Genomic DNA, 25960 nt, shown 5'->3' with positions numbered 1-25960 from the left:
GTGCTCTCACATCTGTATTCCCATTAAAGAATTTTATTTAGTTCGGTGGAACGAGTTACGTAATAATATTGTGATAATATTATAATGTGATAATATGTGGATGCTTTCTGTTTGGATTTAGGAGACTATTGTTACTTTCCGGCTTATCCACCTTTTAGGTTACATTTGACTTATATTCTGATGAAGGCTATCGGACTGCATGGCAGCCCCCTTGAAAGGTGCCAAAAGCACAAAAGACTTCTAAATGGAAACGACTTTTCTCAGAAGTTAAGATTAAAGTCGACTTTCTGTATACTAGACTGCTGAAAACCTTGTGATCACAGTGAATAGCAGAGGTTTTATTTTATATTAATTAAATTAATAATATTACAAAAAATAGGCCAGACGTTTGCCCTCTGGTATGCATGTGGGCGCGCGCACGCACGCATGCACGCACACCACAGGGTCCACACTGCAGCCTGCAGGGAGAGATGCCTCGAAGGACTTTGGGCTCCATGAAGCGATATCTAATTGGGCACTAACGAAACAATAGTGATGTTTTAACAATTTTAGGTCCCATATCAATCATAGCCACTACTGACCACATGCATAGCTACACACATACATACAAATATAGGCCTACATATATGTACATACATATAGCTATACAAACATGTACATACATGTTGCGCTTTAATTCCTTAAGCTATCTTAACGGGGATATACAATTGTGCAGTGGATTTCTGAAGTTAGTAACTTCAGAAGACTAGACCTCAGTGTATTAAAATACGTTTTTCTAATAATATTAATATTTCGTCTTCTTCGTTTTAGTTTTTTCAACTTGCCAATTAATAGGCTACCGTAGAAATATAGGCCCTACTCATATTTTACGAAATGGCGCCATCGTTTGGTTTCATATGGCTGTGCACATTTCTCAAGAGGTAGCAACTGCTTCTGTAACAAATTGTCAAAACGGCATTGTTTGAACTCGTATACACTGATTTAGTCATAAATTTAGTTTTTTGGATTGAGTCAATGAAAAAAAATTCGTGTGATTGATTAATTCAATTTTATTACATTGAGCCAATGCTTTATTTTTTTCAGTGTATGTTCCAGTTATTACACATCCAACGGTTACAGCTTCCATAAATTGACGTTTTTCAAAGAGTTATCAACTTGTAACACAATAACATTGAAATGTTCACTGTATAATGTTACCAAATTATATACTTTTTCCACTTTAGCCATATGAAACATTGTTCTGCTGAACAGAATGTGAACAGGCATCCATTATGTCATGTAATTGCAGGAAAACCCCAACATTATTGAAAAGAAAATTATCCAAAGACCAGTAGACTTGGCACCGTTTCCAATGAAAATGTACACACTGTGGGAAAAACTGATAAATGGTCATTTTAAAATCACGGATTCTCTCTGTGTTGGTTACTTATTGTATCACAGGACAGATGGAATTTAAATGATTTAGCAAACTGAAAAATTTTATCAACATACCCAACATGAGTTGTTGTTTTGTTTAGATACTTGGGATTACCAAGAAGTCATATAAAAACCACACTGAAACACTTTTTCTTGTTTCCATGCCAATTGGAATCTTTTGATAATCTTCAATAGCCCATGAGAGCATCCTGCACACTGTATTTAGTAGTAATACTGCAGTGTCTACCCTGTTTCAACATCCATCCTATTGTTTATACAAAAGAAATTTAGCCCACATCTCCCTAAAAGACATGTTTTATCGAAGGAACTACATCATTTCCCATACTAAAAGAATGAAATTGCAATAAAGATTTTTTAAGCCAAGCACTTAAATAGCTTTTGTGAAACTGTGTAGCCACAAAAATGAAACCTACACAGCATTTTGTGCCTGATGAAGACACAGAGCTGGTTTAGCTAAAAAGATGAATGAGTGTTAGCCTACAGCTAAAAAGCTGTTTCGATACTTCAAAAAGATGAATGAGTGTGTCACATCAATCAATCATACATCAGCCTTGGAGATCAAGAAAGCAGTAACGTCATCTCAAACATCAAAGCGTTTGCGACCTTCTTATCACAAACACCAATGCACATCAAAGCAGTACCAGCTCATTATGAGCATGAAATTGCCAGCTAGAGACAGAAAGAAAATCTGTTTCCAAAGCTGGACATTGAATTGTGAGTCAATGCAACCCATTCTCAAGAGTCACTGTATATTGCCTTGTGAGTAATAAGCATGAGTTCAGCATCTGTTTCTGAAACCAGGATGTGGGAAGTGCTGACAGGCACTGATATGGGTTTGGGACAATAGAAAATTAGCAATGGCATGACCTCTCTGCCAGACTGGACTCTGGGCAAGAGTTCTGCCAAGTTAGCATGTAAAATAAGATCCAGTGAACTGAGCTTGAATCTAAAAAAAAAAAAATAACACACAAAGCAAAATGTAAAAGAATGTAGAAAATACAGAACCGTTTGTGAATATTGGATGCAACAGCACATTTTGCATGTTATGATGTCACTAGTGCAGACCGAGGCCAAAGGTAAGCCAGTCAACTGAAGTGTAAGGCCACTTTTATCCCACTTTTATCTATCTTGGCTGAAAATGCTGTAGTTATGTTAAGAAACTAAATATAGACCAAGTTAATGTAGTAAGAAATTAAGATTATCTGTCACTCCAGAGTACCTGAATAAGATATAAAGATGACTTGCGACTTGAATTTTCATTAGAATACAGACAGAACAGAGGTGAAAACGTTTCAGAGAATACAAATACAGCAAAAGCCAGATAACAAAGCCAAATAACATAACATAACAATAGTAACTGCCTTGTAGTTCACACGTGTGACCACCAGTCGGCGCCATGTGTCACTCACTTGGTGCTCATGAGTCAGCTGATTCTTGTAATGGACATCATCTCGCTTTGCTCTGATAGGCCTCGTGTCCCAATAGTTTAGGCCAACAGCCAGATAGTGCAAATAGTGCAAGTGTATTAGGCCAAATTTCTCCTTGACTCCTCCAGATGGCTGCAAAGGCAGGTCACATCTCATCCTAGCTAAGAGCCATGGTGTCGAGTCAGTGTGATCTGTAGCCTCCTTACAAAGCAATTAGAATTATGAACAGAAGGTCAGGTTGCCCAACTCAATTCTGCACCTGCTGCCTCGGATACACAGAAAACAGATCAAATGTCAAAGTGAATGTAACAATTGAAAATGCTATGTCATAGCACAATGTTTTCCCAGTGTTAATGGTCAAACCTTTGTCGACTAACTATTTGTTTTGATTTGCAACGGACAACCAACTCTCACACACACACACACACACACATACATGCAGTTCTCCTTTAGTACTTGGGAAAACTTTCTAAATTATTGCAAAAAGGAAGTGAAGTGTCTTTCCAGTCCTCTCTCCAGCTGGAATCGCTCAAAACGTCTTTGCCAGCTGGATTCTTTCATTGTTGCTGACATTGTAGAAAAGGTTTGTCATCTTTGCTGGTACATACCAACCAAGCATGATGGGTATCTGACTGCTTGAAGTCTCACAAGCTTTCACAAGGGCTTGTTCCTGTGGAAGCTGAAATATTTACTGACCTATCATGACAAGGCCATGATAGACAATTGCCTAGTTTAGACCTATGCAAAGCTTAAAACACTTGTAGTCAGCAAGACTGATGACCTAATTAGGGATATGTGCTGGTTCCTTACGAAGCCTTTCCCAGCATTCTGAAAACATGAAAAATAAAATATCTTAAGATTTCACATCCATTGCACGTGCCTTTGAGCCTACAGTCGCTACATGAAGGACATCAAAGGCAAAATAACCAATTATGTGATCTTTCTTATGCAGTATAATGTAGTGCCACGAGGGGGAGACATTTTATTAAAATAATTGCATACTGGTGGACCGTCATACAATTAGCTACAACACAAACACTGAATGATTCATTGTAAGGATATGGCTTAAACAATCTGTGTTATTTTTTTGTACAATATTGAAATATTATCAGTATATACACTAATATAGCTAAACAAATGGAATGGAAATATTGTTCTTGGGAGGCCAGCAAGGTGAGCTCCATTTTGTTAGTGAAATGGGGGGGTGGGGCATGTAAATATTGCGTCATAAATGGAAGTAGCATATGTGTGTGTGCCCTACTGGTGACACCCTGAAGGACTACAGCTGAGGGACTGAACCACTCCCAAACGACCAGCCCTCACACACAAACACACACTCCAACCAAACCAGGCCTGTGTGTATTCCACCTGATCACCCAGGGCAACTGGCCCTGACCCAGTTTCAGCATCATATGACTGTAAAGGACCATGAGACACTCATGTGGTAGTGTGTATTATAAACATTTCATACATCACTGGTATGTACGTGCTAGATGTAGGAGGTAGCCAGTCCAATCCACACATCCACACGTCAGATGAGTAGAACCTGAACTTCACCTCTGCACCTATTCGGTAATGAAATCTGCGGCCTGTTCACCTTTCCACCTCAATGGACACACATGTGGTATCGTTCTAATGGACAGGCCAATTTGGGCACGCCTCTTCTCTGCATAATTAGAGGGGGGGGGGTACAGCAAATAAATCCACTCCAGCGTATAATTATAGTGTGTTTTGTTCATAATTAGCGGAGTGAGTAATCCTTTCAGACATGCGCGGTGAATTATAGCAGAAGGATAGGAACCCTCGCCATGTAGGATATGCGTTAACACCAGCGTTTCATCTCCTCTCGCTAATAGGAACGAACACAAATGGAGGTAGATAGAGAGAGAGAGAGAGAGAGAGAGAGACACACACACAAGCAGGCAGATCTCAGATCTGGGAGGGAATGTGGCATATTGACACACTCTCGCGCTACTATTCTGATCAAAGGAGTTTAAACGGTGTCACTCTGCCTTTCGGTGTGCTCGCAATGTTTGGAGAGAGTGCCTGTCAGACAACAGAGCACACCCCTTAGGTTTCTCCCTTTGTTCCTCGGTAGGCAACAAAGCGTAGCCTTCGGGAGGGTTGCCTATTAACACAGTTATCCCATCTCTCCAGAAAAGACGTGCCACATACAAGCTAATATTAACATGTTAGAATCTTATATTCAACCATGCCATTGTCCCGATACACACTTTCACTCACATTGTTCTGAATAGTCTGTGAAATAATAAAACATTTCATGTGAAAGGATCACGTTGTTGCACACAACGTATTGTGCGAGTCACAGGAAACTGCTTTGAATTCTTCACGAAACTGGTTCAGAATATGCCCTTATCTGCATAACTACACTCGGTGTAGGCAGGCCCCATGTATGCAAGTGAATTTATGTATTTAAAAAGCGCTAAAATGCCACTCATCATTTTAAAGAGTTTAAAATCAATAAAGATGACATTTTAAAGAGGTTATTAAATGTTTGGTTAACCCCAACTATTGTGTCTGAAGGGATGAATGAAAAACAAGGCGCCAAACTCTGCAGACGTATTCAAATGTTGTGTAATAAAAGCGAGAGATCAGATACCAACCTATGTATAAAAACCTCAGAGGTTTATAACGTTATTGATGATAGGCTTGGTCCGGTGTTAACGCTCTATGTACATCAGAGGGAGAAAAGCGAGTCACGTGAGCGAAAGGCGTGGCTTCAGACTACCTGAGTCAGGTGGTAATTCAATTTACCTGGAACTCTCAAGTTTGTGCTCTCTTACACGTACGTGATCCGGAGCCGCTTGGCTCTCCCCAGCCGTCAGCAAAGAGGAAGTTGGGGAAGATTCAGCTGTGCAAACGCGCAAAGATCGACTACACTTTCTTTTAAAATTGATGTTTGTAATTAAGACTTGCGGGATTTCCTGAAGCAGGAACTTGATATACCTGAATGAAGTCAGGCGCATCTACGCGGACGTAAGTGCAATGGTCACTCATGTTAATTTTGATGAGAGACCGCGACACATTTATATATAGGCCGCAGAGTCCACCTGTTAAACCATCTCGCAGCGAAAGAAGCTATAACTTCATTCTCATAAAAGGCTGTTCTCTTGGCATTTGTGCATTTTTTTTATTCAATATTAAAATCTAAAGAATCATTACAGTGTATTCACGGGCTTGAATACAAATCTTACCACAAGTATTCCCATACTACCAAACAAACACGGTTCCTAAACGTGAGACGACGTAAAGGTCCTGCATTGTTTTCATTCGTTGTTGGGCGCCTACGTGACTCATGAAAGTGGTGTGTCAAGACGTCCGGTTATGTCTTTGCTGGCATATTTGTTTAAGGCCCATTATATCCCTCAGAGAAATCTGATGCTAAAATCCTTGTGATAAATGCGCTGTATTCATTTAGAATTTTGACTACACGCAATACACCAGTTTTTTTGGAAATGGGGTTTTGATATGCTAAAAATATTACAACTGTGTCTGTGTTAAAATTAATTGCATGTAGTCTAAAGCATTAATCCCTTTCTTCTTGAACATGTGTCAAGGCCTTTTCTGCCTTTATTAAGCATGTAGAGAATGAATCTGGATATGCACACACTGGATTATTCATCTGCTCTTGTGACATCTACTTTGTCAGACTACTCGAAGTTCTTAACGATGAGATTAATTTGGTCATTTTTATTTGACGCTCGAAAAAGAAATTATGTATATATTATTTACCCTTGCAGCCTTGCTGTGGGAAGCTATGACGTGCAAAAGAGAAAATCAGAAGCATTTTCATATGCGTATAATTATGCCTTGCTTCGCGCTGCAAATCCTCCAATTGTCGCCCTTACCGAGCTCATCAGCATGAAAATGGTGCTTGCAGTGCACTGATCTCTAAGCCCTGTCGTCAGTTAAGAGGGGAGAAGTAAGAATAGCAGATACTTCATTGAGCCGAAGTATGGGACATTTGGCGTGGGCTGCTCGCGTGATGACGGCGATCATCACGAGGACGTTCGTGTGCGCGCACTCAGCTGACGAACAGAGCAGCGGGCTGCAGACAGCAGGTTCAAATCCTTTCAATGGGCTGACTGACGGGATGAAAACCCCTCGCAGTCCCGCGTTCAGCTGTGCCCTCCGCAGCCTCGCGAGCGTCCTTAGGAGGACGGAGCTGTTTACCTGCGCGTGCCTCCATCCATCAAGGTCTTTTTATTGAATCTATAAAGAAGCACTGGTCGCGTTACGCTCCATTGCAGCCTATTTCCGCCTCTGTAATTGATTTGATTAAATATTTACAATTGCATTAGTTCACCCTCTAATTTAAATCCAGTGAAGTAATTACAGACCCAGCCAACCACTTATTATGCCCTGTTAAGTGCAGACATTGTTTTCCTGTTGTTAGGGTTTTGAAATCGTCAATGACTGGTATGCACTTAATGTGGAATGATTTTTTTTATCAATTCTATAACAACACGAGAACAGTGATCAGATCAAACGTTTTCCCCCTGCAATTTTCTAAATGCTCTATACTACGCAACCTCCTGTTTTATCCCACTACCAAGTCTGTTCATGAATGTTGTCCCACACCAGAACTAATTGGTCTTTCAGTCCTGGGTTGGACCTCTTGCTTCCTTTGGCATCCAGTGAGCTGGGTTGTGGTTTCTGGCCAGTTTGAGGCGTAGCTGCATGAAACTCCCAGCCCCCCTGGGAAGAGCGTGGTTTTAAAAACCCAATGATGGTGAAACGTCAGACACCACAGTGTCCGGGGCGCGCACCTTCCATGTATAGAATGAGTAAATCTACCTGCAGGCGACGAGAGTTGCGTGATCTGCCAGAGCGTTTGTGTGATTCTATTGATGACTGTAATCTTTGTTTTCTTAGACTACCCCAACCCCCCCTAATCCTCACGTAGATTATAGAGGCACATGCAAGCACCCTCGCTCACTCGGGTCTATCTGGCGCTCTCCCGCTCGCTCGGTCTTCTGAGAAAAATGTCCTTGCTTCAGGCTACGACGGCACTGCGACCGACAGACAGACGATGCGCTGGAAGAAACGTGCCGTCTGTCCTTGAGTGAACGTTCAGCCGTCAGGTTGTTCGTCTCCTTGCACTCTACACCTGCCACGAGTCTTTTAGAGTCACAGCTGAGCTAACTGTGTTCCATCAGCTATTCATAAGAAAGGAGACGAATCGTATTATAAAAGGACGGGAACGTTTTTTAAGAGATGATCGACATCTCTTCGATTGCCAAATTAGCACTGCACCCTATATCGACGATTTTAATACATTTGTTTACTGAGGTAATTCCTAACCCACATTTAGGCTGGACTCGTCGTTGCCCAAGGATGCCTAAATACCTGCAGACTGTTTTCGTTCACCTTGCGTGTTGCGAGGTAACAGGTAGGAAAGCTACTGTCACCGCAACAGCTCTAGGATTTTGGAGGATCTGTCTCTTTAAGAAATAACAGGAACCTGATTATAAAGTTTTGTTGCTGAACTCTGCAGACAGGTACTCTAAGACTGCTGAGCACCTCAGAAGACTCTTTAAACCATTACAGTTGAAACACTAAACATTCAATCAAGATATCGAGGGTCTTTCATGACCGTGTAGGACCTACATTTTCTGTACAGAGATGATGTATTTTAAGGCGCTCCCATGTGGCAGGAGGAGTTGAAATGAGCTTTGCTCTACTTGTTGCTCTTCCAAACTTATCTTCTTCTGCGTAGCTCACTCTATGGGGACCAGGTTGGGGGATGGTTTTGGTTCATCTCTAGCTTTTGTGTGCACCCTGGATAGGATCAGGTGTCCTGGCACTGCCCTCCCCCCCTATCCGGGTGCGGAGAAAGGCCCACTTGTTCACTATTTGTGCTTGTGGCACTAAAGAGACAATGAGTTCAGTCTCTGAGAGGCCGGGAAGGGAGGGCAGGGCTGTGAGCTGATGGCTGAATGTGGAGAAAGAGTGCATGCAGGGTCCTTCTCTCCACAACCTCTGTGGGCACATCACCGGAAATGCAGATGGGTCCTGGGGCTGTGACTGTCTCTCTCTCTCTCTCTCTCTCTCTCTCTCTCTCTCTCTCTCTCTCGGCCGTCACAGACAGGAGTCGGAGGAGCACTGTTGTCTCACAGGGACAACAGTGTTCACACATCTCCCATTAAAAACACTTCTACAAGATGTATCTGGACATAAACTACTGCGCACCTATTTTTAGGTGCAGAGCAGATGTTTTATCAGCGATTATGCACTGTTCATATTTTTAGCATCATATGCTGCTAACGTCAGATAAGATTTCATGGTCACTCCTGAATAAACAGCAAACAGTGACAACGGTGTCCTGCAGCAGACATGAATAGTAGCAAATGTCAGTGAAATCTAGCCCAGCAGCTACCTAGAAAGTCAGCAAAGTTGTAGAAATAGGAAGTAGTGCTCTGGAGGATTATTGCTGTAGGAGTCCCTTTGCTTTTTAATTTTAGAGCTATGGGCTGTTGTGCCTTTAAGTCTTGCCAAAAGGCAGAAGGTGAAAATGGCCCAAGGTAGCCATAATCCTCATTCAGTTAGTAATCTACCTGAAATGGCACTTTTTGAAGGGATACTTTTTGAACACAGCTTCCAACCACAATAACCTGGGTCAACCAACTAAGACATTGCCAGGCACTGAAACGTCTGACCATTTCCACACCAACTTCAGTGATGCACAGAAGTGAGATGTCTTACCTGCTGCCTTAAATTAAGCAACCTGCTCTTTTAGCTTTGCTGATGTCAAGAGTTTCCCCTGGTGCTATTTTGCCAGGTCCATGACCTCATCCCTCTTGTACTCTAGAGCCTTGTGTGTCTGTGTGTGGCTATGCACCTCTGTTTAGAAGGAAGATGGAGCTTTAAAGGATGTGGCACATGGTGCTCCACAGCGGAGTATGTCCTTACTGTATGTACGCCAAAGGCATTTTGGGGACAAACTTTTTATTTTATTTTATTAGATTCTGGTACATTTTCATGTTTGCTCATGCTGTCAAGAAAAGACTACAACAGATGTAATGATGTAAAAAAATGCTCAGCATATGTGGTCTCCAATATGCAAACAAATCAATAAAATATGGAGAAAAACGTTAGCTTTTATTCCAAAGATTACTTACTGCATATGCTCTCGGACTTTGTTTATTGACTCTGGCTTATGACTAACCACATCTACACTTTCAGACAGCTCTGACCTTTGACTGGGTTTTTTATAAACTTTTAGAGCTCCCTATAAAATGGAAGGAAGTGGCTGGTGCATTGGTCTTTGGCCACTGAATAGTCACTATATGGTCATGTGTTATGAGGTTCTGTTAATGTCAGAGTAATTAGGCCATTTTTGTATGGTGTTCAGAAGCAACAGTGATATTCCCTGTGAGAGGTTCACATATTGTATGTGTTTGTGTGTTTAAGTGCTGTGGTAGTGCAGCCATGGGGCACTAGCTGATGCCAGGACATAAAACAAAAATAAGGGCCACGGAGCGGTTTTGTTGACATGCCGAGCCTGCCATTACTTTTAATTTGTCTTGCCAAGGGAAGCCAGAGTCATCCCAGCCTCACCTTTATGTCCGAGGCGAAAATTTTTTTCCCTCTCCATCACAGACAGCAGTTTGACTGTTTATTCATCTCGGCTTCATTCAAATGCGGGCCGTGTTTTTGGAAAAGTACCCAGATGCACCTGCTTTGCCTAAGCAAATCCAAACTCCCAACAGTGACTGAATGAGATTATGTGTAGATAGGTATCCCTGATGTTTGCCATTACATCCTGTCTGATGCTCTGTATGTATTGGTTGTTGGCTTTATTTGATGACCACTGACAGGAGGGCGATCACCAGCGCCTGTGCAGTATGTTTACCATGAAGGGTAAGTCGATACCAGCCATGTTGAATGAGTTTTCTTAGTAATATACACAAAGAATAAACATTTGACGTTCTTCTCCTTTGATTTGTAGATACCTTATAGTTGAACTATGTTTATGCATTTGAGAACAACATTTTTTTATAGAGGATAGGCCAGGATATCACCAGAGGCCTGGAAGTGTCTTTTTGGGATGTGTAACAGTAGCCTGTTCTGAAACCTAAGATGGACTTTTGTGAATGTGGGATGCGAGGTCTATGGAACAAGGATTAGGAAGTGGTGGATCCAGAGAGACCTCTTTTGCTTCTGCCTGCGGTCATTATGCAACAACGCACCTCTCGATGTCATAAGGGTGGGACCTCAATGCCACTGGTGCCCAAAGGACACGTCAGTAAGTTGCCAGCAAAACGAAGGCATTGAGCGAGCCATACAGCCCAGTGTTGGTGTTGCGCCCTGCTGCAGAGTTTAGGAATGACGTGTGGACGACCATCACGTTCACACTTGGTTTCACTCTCGGGCATGAGGAACGTTCTCCCCACGTCCAGGAAGGCAATACCGCTGCCTTCGATTTTCAGCTCCGCCGCCTCGTGACTCAGCCGACCACCTTAATGTCCTGCACTGAGGGAAGCTTCAGAACAGCTGCACTTCCACACCCTGAGAAATGACGGTGCTTTCAGCAGACCAACGGGCCCCAAGTATACCTGAACCAGAGGCTTTTGTGGTGAAAGGCAATGCTGGAGGAAAATTATAGCCGTCTTAGTTATTGACTGGTTGGGAGTTGAAAGTTTGAAGGGACCATTCAAGTGTGGGTGGAAGCCTGGTCCATTCATAATTCCAGACGGGATCTGCTCTGTTCTAGCGTGGGGTGTGGATTAGTATTGTACTGTGGGTGTGTCGGCGCTTGCTGCAGTGCAGGTCTGGTTGTGACATCTTTAACCCCAGGCTTGTGAACATCACTTCTGATTGACAAAGGCAAGCTCCCCCTGACAGCTGACCTTGCTCTACCAGAGGATTTTTGGAGGTATGAGAGCAAGGAAAATCTATTTGGCATTTTCCCCTGCCGTGGTTGGTGTAGCAGCCTCATAACTCCATTGAGTAACTGGTATAAAGATAATTTATGGGCCCTGATGGCTGAACTTCTACCCCAGTGCCAAGAGCACATTTTGAATCTAAGGTGTCTAGTAAAGAATCTAAGGTGTCATGTAAAGACTGAATGCAAGAGTACAACTGATTTTTGTGCACATAAGCTTTACATAAATGTAGATGGCAGGGGGGATAAAATAAGAAAACAATCAGAAAATATATCTTTATTAGCTCTGGGGTTTCTCCTATGCAGAAATGATTGAAAGAAATTAAGATTTTTTTAAATTGTTGACTGTGGTGCACATTTTTCTACTAAGCAAAAAAAAAAAGGGAGGAAAAATATCAAGCTCAAATGCCTCAAGATTAAACTGATATTTCAGTCACACCCTGTGCCTATGTTTTCCAAATGGCAACATATATTCACGTTTTTAAATAAACAAATAAAAAAACATTTAAACAAAATACTAAAACTTTAGTGTTTCAGTGCCTTGTCAAACTACTTAGCTAGCTTAAAGGTTAACTTTACTTATAGGGATTGCTAGCTGGCAATTCTGAGGTCTGAATTTGTGGTCTAAAACTACTCACTGTAACGTAGTCTAAAATCACCTTTTGTAGTTTTATACTTTGTACAATATTTGCATAAACGTTCAGTTGTATCAATAAATCTCACTCAAAATGGAATGTGGAATTGTTGTCTTGCTAGCTTGCAACTTGCCAAATGTTTTGAAAATATTCAAGCCACAACTAGCTATGTTGAATGTCATAATGACTAACGGTAGCATTACCTCTCATAGTAGCAGCAAACTTTTTTTTAGTGGTAACTTTACTGTGACAGTCAACCAATTAAACTGACTGTAGGTAAGCAGCTAGCAGAGTTATTCGGATCTCTCTTCCAGGCTCTATTTACCTGTGTGTTTGTAGGGCAGCTGAGTCTCTTCAACAAGTGAGGAAGCTCAAGAAGGAGCATCAGGTACAGGTGCACATTTTAAATAGTGTGTAGCACAGGCCCTTTAAACATTTACTTCTTTAAACATATTTTATCTGACATTATATAAAGGTTTTCAATTTCCAAAGAAAACGATGAGTCAACCAAGCCCTGCTAGGAATGTAGAGTTGCCTGCTTTGTCATGTACCTACATAACATTTTAAAGCCTGATACTTTAGACTACCTGCAGTAACTGGGTTATGAAATGTAGAATACAGATGTAAAGCGTCTCCTGTCTTCCCGCACAGGCTATATCCTGAATCAGCACTCCAAGTGACATTTCATGAAGACAAAACTAACGTCAGAAAGAACAAGACCAATTCATGCCTGTCATTCAAAATAGTTTTGAATGTCTATACCAGACATATGCAGCACATTAGGTTCACAGTAGGTTTTTTTTTTTTTTTTTTTTTTTTTTTTACACATTCTTTAGTGTTTTAAAAATTTTTTTCTATAGTGTATTCAAATATAATCTAGATATACTGCTATATGTGCTTAAATGGACAATATAGGCTGCTCCATATTGGTTCATACTACGGCTGTCCCATTAGCAGGAAATAATTATACTTGAAAGAGATTAGGTCAAGAAATGAAATTGATTTCCCTGGTCTAATGTTTCTCAAATTCTCAGTTTTGATTCCCTTTCTCTGTAATGGTGTATCTCATTTCTGTCCAGCATTGTCTCTTAAGGAAATTGAGGAGAAATATGTGAGACAATCTATACATGACATGAGATTTGCTTCAGCTAGAAAATAACACCTTGCTAAACTTTTCTTATGGTACAAGTTGTTCTCTTTGAAATCGCTGTGACGACTTTCAGGAAATTAATGTTTGCTTTATGGGACTGCACTGATGCATGGTGTTGGCGTCCTCTTATAAACTTATAGCCAGTTGCCAAGTGAGGCAAAATATTAACATGATCTTTCAGTGGTTGAGTGGCATCTTTCTGTGTACCAGTGAACTGTAAACCTTCTCATTCACTTCAGCCTGTATATATTGGCAAGATAACTGGAAAGGGAAGGAAGTTCTTATGTTGGTGTTAAGGGACCAAACCTTAATGGCCTAACATTTAGGCTTAACTAACTGCCTAACTAAATATATCCTCTTACCTGATGTTAATCTTTTGAGATCCAATGAACATGTGGGCAACATGTGGAGTTTCCATGTTCTCCCCGTGTCTGCGTGGGTTTCCTCTGGGGTCTCCAGTTTCCTCCCACAGTCCAAAGACATGGAGGTGAGGTAAAATTGGCAGTCCCTGATATGTCTCATGTTCAGTAAAAGCAGTTGTCTCAGTGTATGTATGAATGTGTGTGCGCTTATATGTCCAGTGGTGGATGGTGCTCTGTCACTAGGGTCTGTCCTCTCTCCCCTTCCTGCACCCCATTCAGTCCCCCAGAGGGCTGTGGATCCTGGTAGAGAGTACACTGTGCGCAATTGGCTGCCACTTCTTGCTAGATTGGTTGTGTAAGAGTTGTACCTGTGTTAAAACTGTAAAGTGACCTTGGGTATCTTGAAAGGCGCTATATAAATTTAACATTCATTCATTCATTTGTTCATGTGTAGTGAGCTTAACAAAGATGCACAGGTACTCTGTCTGTGGGACCCTGGGAGAGAGACTGCTTTGGTCTGTGGGAAGCTTGAGTTCCTGGTATCTGCTTCCAGCTCTCTTTTGACTGCTTTTACACCAGGATAGTTCCCTCGTGGATGGCAGATTCCAGCAGTTAAGAGGTGTTTAGTGGAGATGTGTACTTGGGAGTGTTGGATCCCTTATTGTACACGTAATGGTTTGGAAAGAATTTGGACATTTTAAAATGCTGGTAACCAAACGTGTCTGTGGTCTGGCCAGAAGGATGCACATAAGGAAAATATGGGCTACACATGGCCATCATGCTGCTGTCTGAGGTGTTGACAGAAGCTGGTAAAAGGCCCAGAAGCCCGATGACGCGTCCAACACGCATCCCAGGTACATTCCGGCACACACACTAGGCCTGACTGTAAAAAAGGAGCCGAAGAAATTGAACTGGCACTACCAATGGCCCCAGAGGGAGTTGTTCTGCTCTGGTCTGTAACTTGCTACCCTACTCAGGAAAAAAAAAAATCAAAATTGCTTTAACACTTGACAAGTAGGTCAATCGCATTTAAAGAGGTCACGGAGGTTCTGTGTAGAAACACATGCTCCTCCACTTCAAAATGTTGCATTTTTAGTACTTGCGCCCCCCCCCCCCCCCCCCCCTCCTCCAGAGATTGGGATCGCACATCACCGTGCTGTGCGTGTCGCACTGCGTTGGTTCCTAACGAGCTTCCTCCCTCATTACAGCTGTGCTCTGGCCAACAGGTGATGCTTGGTGATGCTAGCATGCTGGGGGAGACGGCGCTCGATTCCAGTCACCATGGAAACGCCCGAGTTTACCCCACAGGAAGTGAAGCGGAGGGAGACGAGAAGCCGACGTGCGGCACGCGCCCGCAACCCGCCGACACGTTCTCTCCACACGCAGACTGCATAGCACTGGATGAGGGGAAAGGGGACTTCAAACGCCGGCTCTCTGTGGCAAACTTGATCCAAGATGACACCTTCTTGAGCCAAGATGACACCTTCTTTCTTGAAGGCTGTGTGCAGTGAGTTGAAAACCAGGTTATACGTAGACTACACACTGAATGTCATTGGTGCACACATGTGAGTAGGTGATTGTGTGTGCAAGATTTGGATTCTTGATGCTTTATGACAAATAAAGCAATGGCACTCAAGGGCATGCACGTCACAGATAGAAGTGACTTTTGCTTTGGGCATCTCATTGGTCCGTGTACCTGTCCATCACGGAAGTATCTTTGCTTTGGGCGTTTCATTGGTCTGTGTACCTGCATCAGGCTGGAGCGTCGGTGGGTACTCTGGCACGAGTTCATGAAGGAACACTCCTGCTTGGATGACTGGCTGCGGCAGGCGGAGAAACTGGCTGCCCGCCCGAATTCCAGCCATGTGCTCTACATCACAGCGAAGGAGGAGCTGCAGAAGTTCGAGGTGAAATGTCGCACTAACCCCCTCTCTCGGGTCGTTTCTTTGATTCTATTTGCCGACATGTATAAAAAGCTCACTTTCAAATAGTCCTCCCCCCAAGCGTCGTTTTTTATTCTTCACGCCTTTTGATATAAGGCAGTCCAGACTGTTTTCGGTCACTCTTAAGCTTTTGTGTTTCCCTGGTGAGAGAATGCTGGCACCCATTTTTGAGACTGACTGCAAAGAAAGTGTAATCAATGGCACATGTACACGAACACACAGCCTTACGCATGTAAACAGTACATCTGTTAAGACGCCCTAAAAGCCCGGGAACCGTTCCAGTGGGATAAAACGACACCAAATGGTAATGGAGCTTCTTGGCACATCTCCTAAGCAATGTCACCACAGCACAGTCTGCTGGGGCTTTCTGGCTGCTTCCTCCCTGATTCCAAACAAACCATATTCAAACCTACACATGCGTATGGCTGTATTTCTGAATCCCCAGGGTCTCCGCGCCGAGACTGGCCTGCGCCTGGTCCAGCTGGACAGCCTGGGTCAGAGGAGCCGCGCGCTTTTGGGTCTGTTCACAGGCACCATGAGGAGGCGGCTGGTGGAGATGACAAAAGAGTGTGGCCAACGCTGGGACCAGCTCAGCGCCATGGTGGACTCGGTGTGCCGTCGGTTAAAGGTAAACGCGGGAGACGGTGACAATGGGTCTCCTCGTGACCGACGTGACCCCTGTTGCTTAAGGCCATGCCTTTGCCCCCACTTTAATCCCAGCTGCTTTGCAACGTGAACCTTCTCTTCTGCCTGGCTGCACATGCTTGTCTTATTTCTTTCACCCACAGTGGCCCTGAAATAGCCTAACCTGAGCCTAACCTGGGCACGCCTGCCTAAGACTGAGCTCCATGTGCAGTTAATGACCTCATTACTCTGTCCCTGTCCTGGGTCCAGTGGAGTAATTTGTCCTGTTGCATTTTGAGGCCATGTCCAGAAAGTGCTCGGTATGAAACGGCGTGAGCGGGTGTAGGGAGACTGAGAGAGTCCTGCTGTTCCTCTCCGTGTCTCCTGCAGCACTTTGTGCTCCAGCGTGAGGACTTTGAGAGGCAGAGAGAGGAGGTGGCGGTCTGGCTGGCCGACATGGACCTGCGGCTCACTGAGGTCGAGCACTTCTCCGAGCGGGACACGTGTGCCAAGATGCGGCAGCTTCAGGCAGGCATTAACCTTCCACCTGCTTCATGAGATACTTTAGCTACTTCAGGATAAGACGGTGTATGAATATTTCGCATCCATCTTGGGAGGTGAATCTATCCGTGTGCGTGTGTGTGTGTCTCAGGGCTTCCAGCAAGCCGTGGCTGAGAGCGCAGGCCGGCTGAACGCTCTTCTCCAGAGAGGCGAGGAGCTGATTCAGAGGAGTGAGCCTGCAGACGCTCAGGTCATTGAGGGTCAACTGCAGGAGCTGCTCATCTACTGCGGCCGCGTGTTCCAGGGTCTGGGACGCCTTCACACGCGCCTGCTCAGCATGAGACTGGTATACACCACTAAGATGGAGTTGAAACATGATTAACATTTCATGCTGATTAATGGCACCTTGGCCCTAACTCTGCTGAACCTCAGTGCATAGGTTAATGGGAATAAAGGGAATTTAAAGCAATTATGCATCAATCAGTGACCTATTTATAGTAAACATATCACATTGCATACATACTATGGAGATAATTCATAAAATCTAGAAACAGTCACTTAAGTTTAATGTCTTCTCCTTTTTGTAATCGTGTTCAATCAAATGTTATTATTATTTTCCAAATAAGCATTACGCGAGAAGAATATCCTCTCATATCTCTCTGAAGTACAGTTGATGAGAAATCATGAATGTGTCCCTAAAATAGTTGAAATACTTGCCTCGTAGCCAAGCAGCATGTGTACAATACATGTACTGTCCATGTGAGCAAGTTCTGTGTGAGCCTTTGTCTCCGCAGGCCGACACCAATCACAGTCAAAATGGGCCGTATTGGTGCTCATTATACATCAGGCATGAAGAGGTTATGGTGTCAAAGACTGGATATGAAGGACTGAGTTAGCACTCTGTCTTTCCCACCGCCTTCTGGATTTTGCATGAGAGAATTTGTTCCCTAAATAGTGGAGTGTAAAAAAAAAAAAAAAAAGCTAAATCCTTGAAGGAAGTCACCTGGCAGTTTCTAGTCATGGGCAAATTGCCGTTTGGATTTGAGTGACTATGATTTTAGACATAACCAGTGTTTGCTTCTGAGATCCCCTTATAACATTAAATTATGGAATTATAACTTTAGAATGAAGCCTCATAATGATAATAATCCATCCTCAAAATCTCTTCAGTTCTAATGTTCTTTATGTGATGATTCTTAATTTAACATATGTTAAATATTTTCATATTTCAAATATTTATTATTACAATATATTACAACCAAGAGTCTTCTGCACAGATCTCAAGATGTCTGAATAGACGTAGCACAGGACATTCTTGTCTAAATGTGACGGGCGTTTTAATTGCAGCACTTAACTCTTGAGAATTGTATTGTTTAAAACTGCTTTTTTCAATGTTAAGCGTTGCTATATAAGTCCTGAAAGAGCACAGCCAGAAAGCGAGTCTGTCTTCTCCTAGGTGTTCGAGGACGACTGGTCTCTATGTCCAGACTCTGGTTGTCCCTCTGAGAGCGTGCTGGAGGAGGAGGGGGTGGTGGAGAGTGGACCGGCACCTCCGGCTGTCCCCAGCACCCCCCCTCTGCCCTGCCACGAGCACCTGGGCCTGGAGTGGGACCCCATGGTCGACATCGGAGGCTCGGTCTCCCATGATGACGCAGACTCCTCCTACTTCAGTGCAGGTGGGTGTTTGATGTTATTGCGTTACAATGTTCAGTACGTATTCCCAAATTGACATTTCAAAATTTCCATTCTATACTTATGTACTGTGATTTCTATTTTAGGGAATGATATGAATCCATAATGTGCATGTAATGTCGTTTTGTCATTTTGGTTTTGCTATCATCAGTTCTTTGGCGTATAACGCACAATGACTGCTCAGCTGTATAAACCTCCAATCCTAGGATCAGCTAAATGAGACGGAATTAGAGGTTTTTCTTTCTTCCTAAGGTGTCTGTGGCACATTGGAACTGCTTGCTAAGGATCCTCTGGGGAAGAGGGTCTCCCTGGGACCCATGGCCCCTACTGCAGCACGTATCCTGCAGCCGGTGAGCATCACACCTGCCCTTGATCCTGACCGCCGTCTGGGCTACAGCAGCGTCCACTGGGCTTGACCAGATCCCCTTTTTGCAATGTGTACAGCAAAGATGCAGTTTAGCTGGGAAATATCTTAAATAACGAAATGGTAATTTACAGTGACATTATGTGGGTGCGTATATTTTCCAGTAGGCAACAAACACAATTGATATGCAAATTCAAGGGAGTGTACATGCTTTGAATTTTTTGTTTGTGAGCAGCATGTGTTTTATTTTTGTGTCTGTGCGTCTCGTATAAACATTATGGCTCTGTGCATTCCAGTGGTGGTATATATGGGGATCAGTTGAATGAAAAATTCATATTTAATACATTCTTGGCCTCGATCTGCTCAAAATGCACAATACTCATTAAATACTTATTAGTTTGTTTACAGTTAGTTTGTTTATCAGTATAGTAATAGGTTCACTGTATGATGTAAACAATCTAAACATTCACTCTTGATACAGTTCCTAATTCAGTTCTGATACTTGTTTACAAATTATGCTTGTGTAAACAGCATCAATTTCATATGCTGACTAGCTGTCGGGCCAAAATGAAGATTCAGGTTGTCATTTTTAGTGCTGTTTTATATGCTTACCTAAATGTCTTGTTTGTCATTCGGTGTTCTTGAAGCTATAAATCAGCTGCACTAAAAGTTTTGTGAATTTTGTATTGACACTTTTGTCAGCAAAGTTGAAAAGGCTGAACTGTGATTGGCTGCTTCTCTCCAATAGCACACCGAAAGGAGTTTAGAGGGCATGGCTCCACCCCAGACTTCGTTGCCAGGTAAAACCAAAGCCTCGGATTGGTCACTACAGAAATGATGCCAGTGAGGGCACCACTTATCACGACTTAAAGGTGTGATCAGCGTGGGAGGTCCGTTATTGGCAGCCCTCTTGTTCTTCCAATAACCTTAATCCTAAAATCTAACAAAAGTGGTTCATTGTAGTTCTTGGCAAATCCCATGTGTGGAAGCCTTCTGTGTTACATTCAAATTACTCCTTTGCAATTTTTTAAATGATCTCTCCTTCTTAAGAGAGTTCCATATCATGAAAAATATATAGTCCAGTCTCAGCTATTTATAGAACTAATCCCCAGTCGTGTCTTCAGTGGAGGCCCACATCCTATACGTTGGTTTGTCCCAGCAGATGCCGAAGGACCACAGTATGCAGGGCTGTGGAAGACCTCCACTCCAGGCTCGCACTCCCTGGAGCCCGTCACCTTTGACCCTGACCGCATCAGTGCCTGGCTGGGACAGTCCCACCGGCTTTGCTCCAAAGCAGTTCAGACAGAGTGTGCTCCGCAGGTACAGTCCACACACTCCACACTGAATTTACATTATGCAGATTCTACAACCGCCTTTGCAGCTAGACGTGACTATTTGGTTGTTTTATATGGAGAAAGTGATCCAATGCATATATAAACAACTTTCTCTCCGGTGTTTTATTTCTGAGCGAACTTGCTAGTCCCGTCTTCTTCTTCAGAGATTGTTCAAGTGTTTTATTTCTCAGTGTGTGCATAAATAACATAACGGAGCCCCAGCTGAGGTTACACAGGCCTCCAGGTTTGATCTTAAACTGTTAATTTAGTGTTAGCACTGCGATGCACTGCTGCAGTGTGGACCGCAGGTTGGATAAGTAGCGGAGGACATGTGCACTTCTCCTTAAATTGCATTACAGCACACGGGTGTGTCGTCATGGGAGCAGCTCCGCACGCCACTGCACGCACGCCTCTTCCTCCTTCAGAGTCTGTCTGTCTGTCTGTCTGTCTGTCTGTCTGTCTGTCTGTCGGCAAACTGTACATACCGTTCCAGCAGAAACCCTAAAAGAACACCCAGACCGAGTGGAAAGCCATTTCCATTTCAAAGAGGCTCTTGTAATTTCTCTGTGCTGGTGATTAATTGGCAGCTATACGTGACTGAGAAGAGCCCTTTAACCGCTGCCGTAATCGTGGGTGCAGACATGCAAGCATTAAGCTACCTGGACCAATAGCCCAGGAGCAACCGGGGGTGGATAGGAGGCATTAGTGGAGGTCTCTGTGTGTGAGGGTGAAATAATGGAGAAGACGTAATAGAATCGGGCTCTGCTTGTTAATCGGCTGCTCTTTTAGTGCAGGGATGCAGTTACAGTCTCACCCCCATTTTGCTCTTTGCTTTGGTCAGCGGTGTTCGAGTTTACCACCATCCACTCTGGAAGAGACTGAGGCAGATGAATCCAAGTGTCTGGGGAACGTGGTCCTCACGAGGCGTCGTTGCTCACCACGAGCTGAAAACATGGGTACCGCCTTGTCATGTGATCTTCAGCCACACACCGCCAAATGGCACGCAAGCCCACAGGTGTGTGTTTCTCTCACGCACACACACCAGACCCCACCCCTCAGAAAGGTTATTTGTCCCCTCCGTTACTCAACCTGGTAACCTCATCCAACCCGCCTGCAATAACACTGTAGGTCATCACGGATTCTCTAATGGCTTTTTGGAGTCACCTGAGAATTTAGAATTAAAGACATGGGTAGTGAAGTGTGGCACATTGAGTCCTTTCATTTAGTGCGGTTGATTTTATGATGTACTTTACACCTCTAAACTGTGTATATATAATTACGCTCGTAATGTTTTCTGATTGCAAATTGCTCATAAACACCAGAGTCCCCGTGGGGGTTCTTTTGTTCAGCTCCTGCCATTGCCATCTTGTGTCTCACTTTCACTAGTGTCAGAAGATGCCATGTTCCAGTGGCTTGGTGGATGGCAGCAGTCAGACTAAGACACAATGGTGAGGGAAAGTTTAAGTACCTGATCTCTGTGAATTGAATATCAGTAGGTGATTTTGGTCTTGGTGGTCTTGTTTTTTTCATTAACTGTGTTCCCTATAACAACAGATTTATCTTAAATCTGCAATGATTCAATTCACATTTAAGACCTTATATTTGAGACTGAAGCTCATTTTGTATTGCTTTTAATGAACGGTTAAATTGAATGCTTCTCAAATCCTAGAAAAAGGCACTTTTCAGATGCTGTTCCCTAAGTAGATGAAATTAAACAACCATTTGACAAAGTAGCATAGATTTCCTGACGAATCCAATTTACTTGAAATACCAATTTTAATATGTAATTTTGATACAAAGTTACAACATCTATTGGCCACTTAAGTGATGAAATAAAAGTTCTTTAAGGACAGCCAGACCACTTAATTCTAAGTGGTTTGGCAGTTCTTATAGAGACATCATCTAAGGGCAAAAAAATAATGAAGACCCTTTTAATAAGCAATGCAGTGGCTAAATAACTGTCATAATTGCTTACCCTCAACTCAAAACATAAAAGAAAGGCATCATCTGAAAGTCATATATTTAAATTCTTCTATGTAATTGGTTTTGTTGACAACATTTAGAATTGTTGGAATCCTCTTCTTTTCTGGCTTAAGTTGTCTTTCCCTTTTTTGTACAGTGTCCCTAGTGGACAGGGGCATTCTGTAGGCCGCTTCTTGCCTGTGAGGCTCTTGAGGCTGGTGGAGGCTCTTGGGGCCCCAGCTCGGCTCTACGTTCTCCTACTCCTGCTGCTGGTTCTAGTGATCTTAGCTGCCATTCTGCTCCAGGACGGCCAGTGCCACCGCTCCAACACCCTGGCACGTTCTTTTCATCTAGCGCTGCGGTACGTCAATGGCCCACCTCCAACTTGAGGGTGGCACAGACACACGGTCTGAAAAGCACTTGGGTCAAAAGACGGAGAAGAGGCATTTTTCTCCTGCATGTTGGCACTGTTGGTGGTCTGGTCCTTAGGCCGTGTCTGCGAAATGGCATCGTAAATATGGTTAGACTGTTTGAGTCATTGATTGGGCTTAGTGCACATGACACATGGGTCCCAAGAGTGTCCTCGGATAGGGTAGCCATTTACTTGAACCAAATATTGATTTATCACACTGGCATTTCAAGTCCATTCAGAGCAGCACCTTGTTAACCTTTTAACCAACTTTATAACTTGGAGATTAAAGAGAATGCCCTGTGTAGAGAGGAATGAAACTAAAGAGGTCATATGTGAACATCAGAAAATTGTTTATTAAAATGTTTAGATGCTAAATTAAATTGTTCTATTTTATTCAAATGTAACGTGTGTGTGTGTGTATATATAAAGAGCTGTTATAAAGGGTAGGATTTTTTTGTTAGTGTGTGTGTGTGTGTGTGTGTGTGTGTGTGTGTGTGTGTGTGTGTGTGTGTGTGTGTGTGTGTGTGTGTGTGTGTGTGTGTGTGTGTGTGTGTGTGTGTGTACACACTATACTGCCAGTGAATAGTTTTGGACTGTCCAAGGCACCATTTCAGCAACATCTGTCTAGGAACTAGATTTCTGTGTCATGAGCAACATGCTGGTATTTCTTGTAGAATGTTATCACTGTATTTAGAACAGAAAGATGGTGGAAAATATATGGGGAACCTGCTCATGAGTAGATTTTAATTTGCTGAACCAGCACTGCCATTTCAAAACAGACATGCTTGGAACATATTTACTGTTAAGCTGCTTAGTCTATGTAAGGATGTCATAAATTCCAGAGCAGAGAAAATTCTGCACTAAAGGGGTTAAAAGTACCTGAATCAAAAAATAACCCTGTATGTACACAGATTTGGTTAAAAAAATATTTGCCTTGAGTGTGATTTTGCCCCCCCACCCCCGATATTTACAGGTACAACACACCACTTGCTGTGTGTGTGCACTCATGTCTGTTCATATTTGTCTGCAAGTTCAGATGCACACAATGTGGTCTATGTTGTCTATTCTACTAACTGTTTCAGAGGACTCATGCTATATTTAAATTGGAACCTCAAATCAGATTTGACTTTCCATGTCAGTATTTTTAACCTTGTGTATTTGAGTGAATGTTTGTTTGGATAAGCTCATCTTGCTAGCATATAATCCAAATCATGAATGTGGTTCGAACTGGAATTGAAAAGATCAGATTTTTGTGTTCAGACTTCAAGGGAAGATGAGCGGTATCAGATTGGACTGGGTGTCTACACAGCCTTGGGCCTTTCCACAGTACGCGTTATGGTAGCAGCCTTGAACCACATCATAAGGAATCACTTTATTATTATACCGCAGTGTGAAAAATATGACTGGGGAAATTTTATGGGGATTCTGCACTGCGTGTACAAAAAATGTCCAGTACAGAGGTCATGTAGCTGAAGACCATTTGCATGAGGGACAGATTTTGCACTGTTTTACTGCATTTCAAATGAAATAAATGAGTTAAAACAAGTGATTCGCTGTAGATGTTTTTAACTTGTTCGGAATGTGAGTGGAGTGATGTACTGTGTGATTCTCATTGGGGGGGGGATGTGGTCAGTGTCCCTCCTTTTGTATCAGGGTTAGTGGACGCGCTGAATGAGGGTTTTGTGCCACTGCTGGAGAAAATGCCCAAGAACATTTCAAATTCAATTAGCGCACAAATGTTCTTAGCTGGAAGAATTTGCAGATGGCCTTTCAACCCCTACGCCATCCATTCAGCGTAGTTGGAGTTGAACTGTGCATGGGAGTCGGGTGCAAGAACCAGGAGGAAGAGAGCTTAAAAAATGTCTGTCTGTGCGAGGCTGGACAACAGAGTTAAGTATCCGAAACAGCCAGCCAAGAGGCTATAAACCGAGCGAATAAATTCTGGCGTCTACTTTAGAGGGCAAAAACAAGAAGAGAAGAATGTGGAGGAGCACTTTGTCAGTTCATTTTTTTGTTATAAGACACGGGCTTTTGTAAATGTTCCTGAGGTGTTTCAGTGCCTCCTGATTATTTACTATACTGGGCTACATTTTTCACATAACTAAATTAGGCACAAGAAATTGCAGATATCCTTTATAAGATTGGACAATATATCATGCATTGTGAAAGGCAACACACAAGACTAGATCCAAAGATATACATTCAACTAAAGACAGCGATGCTAAGTTCATGTAAATCTGTTCTTAAACTGTTAAATGCAGCACCACCTACTATGTAACCTTACTTTTTAATATGGATTACAGATAGTTTCGCTGCTTATTATTCTAGGTTAGCAGAGATGGACCTGACGGATCAGACATTGGGTTGACCGTCTAATACATAAACACAAGCACGCACCAATTTGAGAGAACCAGATTTTAATTATGAAGTATCACTAATGCTGTCCTTTGTGCACACGGTGGAAGAGGAAGGGTGTTTGGTTTTGCATACCATGCAAAGAAGTCATGTGTTGTATCTGCCCTCAAACCACTTATTTTCTTTATCTCTATATTTTGACGTCATTAAACACAGTTACATGCTCTAATCATTATCATTAGTGACACCATTGCAAGGTGTCTCATATTCCCTGTTCCCTAATGCCTCCTGCAACAGGACGGGTGGTTGGCTTTATTTATAGAGTTCCTTTCTCTCAAGTAGGGTTTTTGTTCCTTCTTCATTTATCCGAATAGTGAAAAAATTTATTTCAGCCACAGCATATTTAATAATGCAATTAACTGGTGTTTTTTTTTTTCTCCCTACCCGAAATTGAGGTTTTCTCTAGTACAGAATTAGTCTGTTCTACTGGTGCCAGAGACCCAGTTAATAAAACGTCAAATGCTGCCTTTGAACTTGTAGTATAGTGAATGTCAGCCACTGCAGTACATGTTGGCAGTATGCACTGTTTGGGGCCTTCAGTGTTTCCAGCCTCTGCCAGCACCAATGGCCAGAGGTACTAAAGAAACATAATGAGGTAGCATGGAGCTAATCAACAGGACGGATCACCATTGGCTGGTTCCTGGGATCCCAACCACAGGCCCCACCCCCATCCAGCAGGGCTCTGCCACAACAGGCGTGATTGAGATTGACAGCCTGTGCACCCATAAAGAGATTACGTAGATTAGAATGGCAGGAATATGGACGACTGTAACCGCCTCAACTCAAGGTTGCCT

The 25960-nt window shown here is 42.9% G+C and overlaps 1 protein-coding gene across 2 annotated transcripts; it reads left to right on the top strand.

Moving 5' to 3' along the window:
• The first annotated feature begins 5620 nt into the window (after positions 1-5620).
• LOC143478089 (uncharacterized) lies at positions 5621-24288 on the top strand. Of its 2 annotated transcripts, none has more exons than XM_076977025.1 (13): positions 5621-5861; positions 15146-15426; positions 15676-15826; positions 16308-16490; positions 16877-17014; positions 17139-17333; positions 18444-18663; positions 18932-19029; positions 19792-19843; positions 20206-20363; positions 21219-21392; positions 21764-21825; positions 22497-24288. In XM_076977025.1, the coding sequence occupies exons 2-13, from the start codon at positions 15149-15151 to the stop codon at positions 22726-22728; spliced, it is 1941 nt and encodes a 646-aa protein (XP_076833140.1). In that variant the 5' UTR covers positions 5621-5861; positions 15146-15148; the 3' UTR covers positions 22729-24288. The 2 variants fall into 2 exon arrangements, with proteins under 2 accessions (XP_076833140.1, XP_076833139.1); XM_076977024.1 differs by having other exon boundaries at positions 20203-20363.
• Positions 24289-25960: the final 1672 nt, after the last annotated feature.

Source organism: Brachyhypopomus gauderio, chromosome 16 (genome assembly GCF_052324685.1).
Source record: "Brachyhypopomus gauderio isolate BG-103 chromosome 16, BGAUD_0.2, whole genome shotgun sequence".
NCBI classification, from domain to species: Eukaryota; Metazoa; Chordata; class Actinopteri; order Gymnotiformes; family Hypopomidae; genus Brachyhypopomus; species Brachyhypopomus gauderio.
Note: the sequence above shows the minus strand (reverse complement) of the source record. Positions and strands in the feature narration are given on the sequence as shown.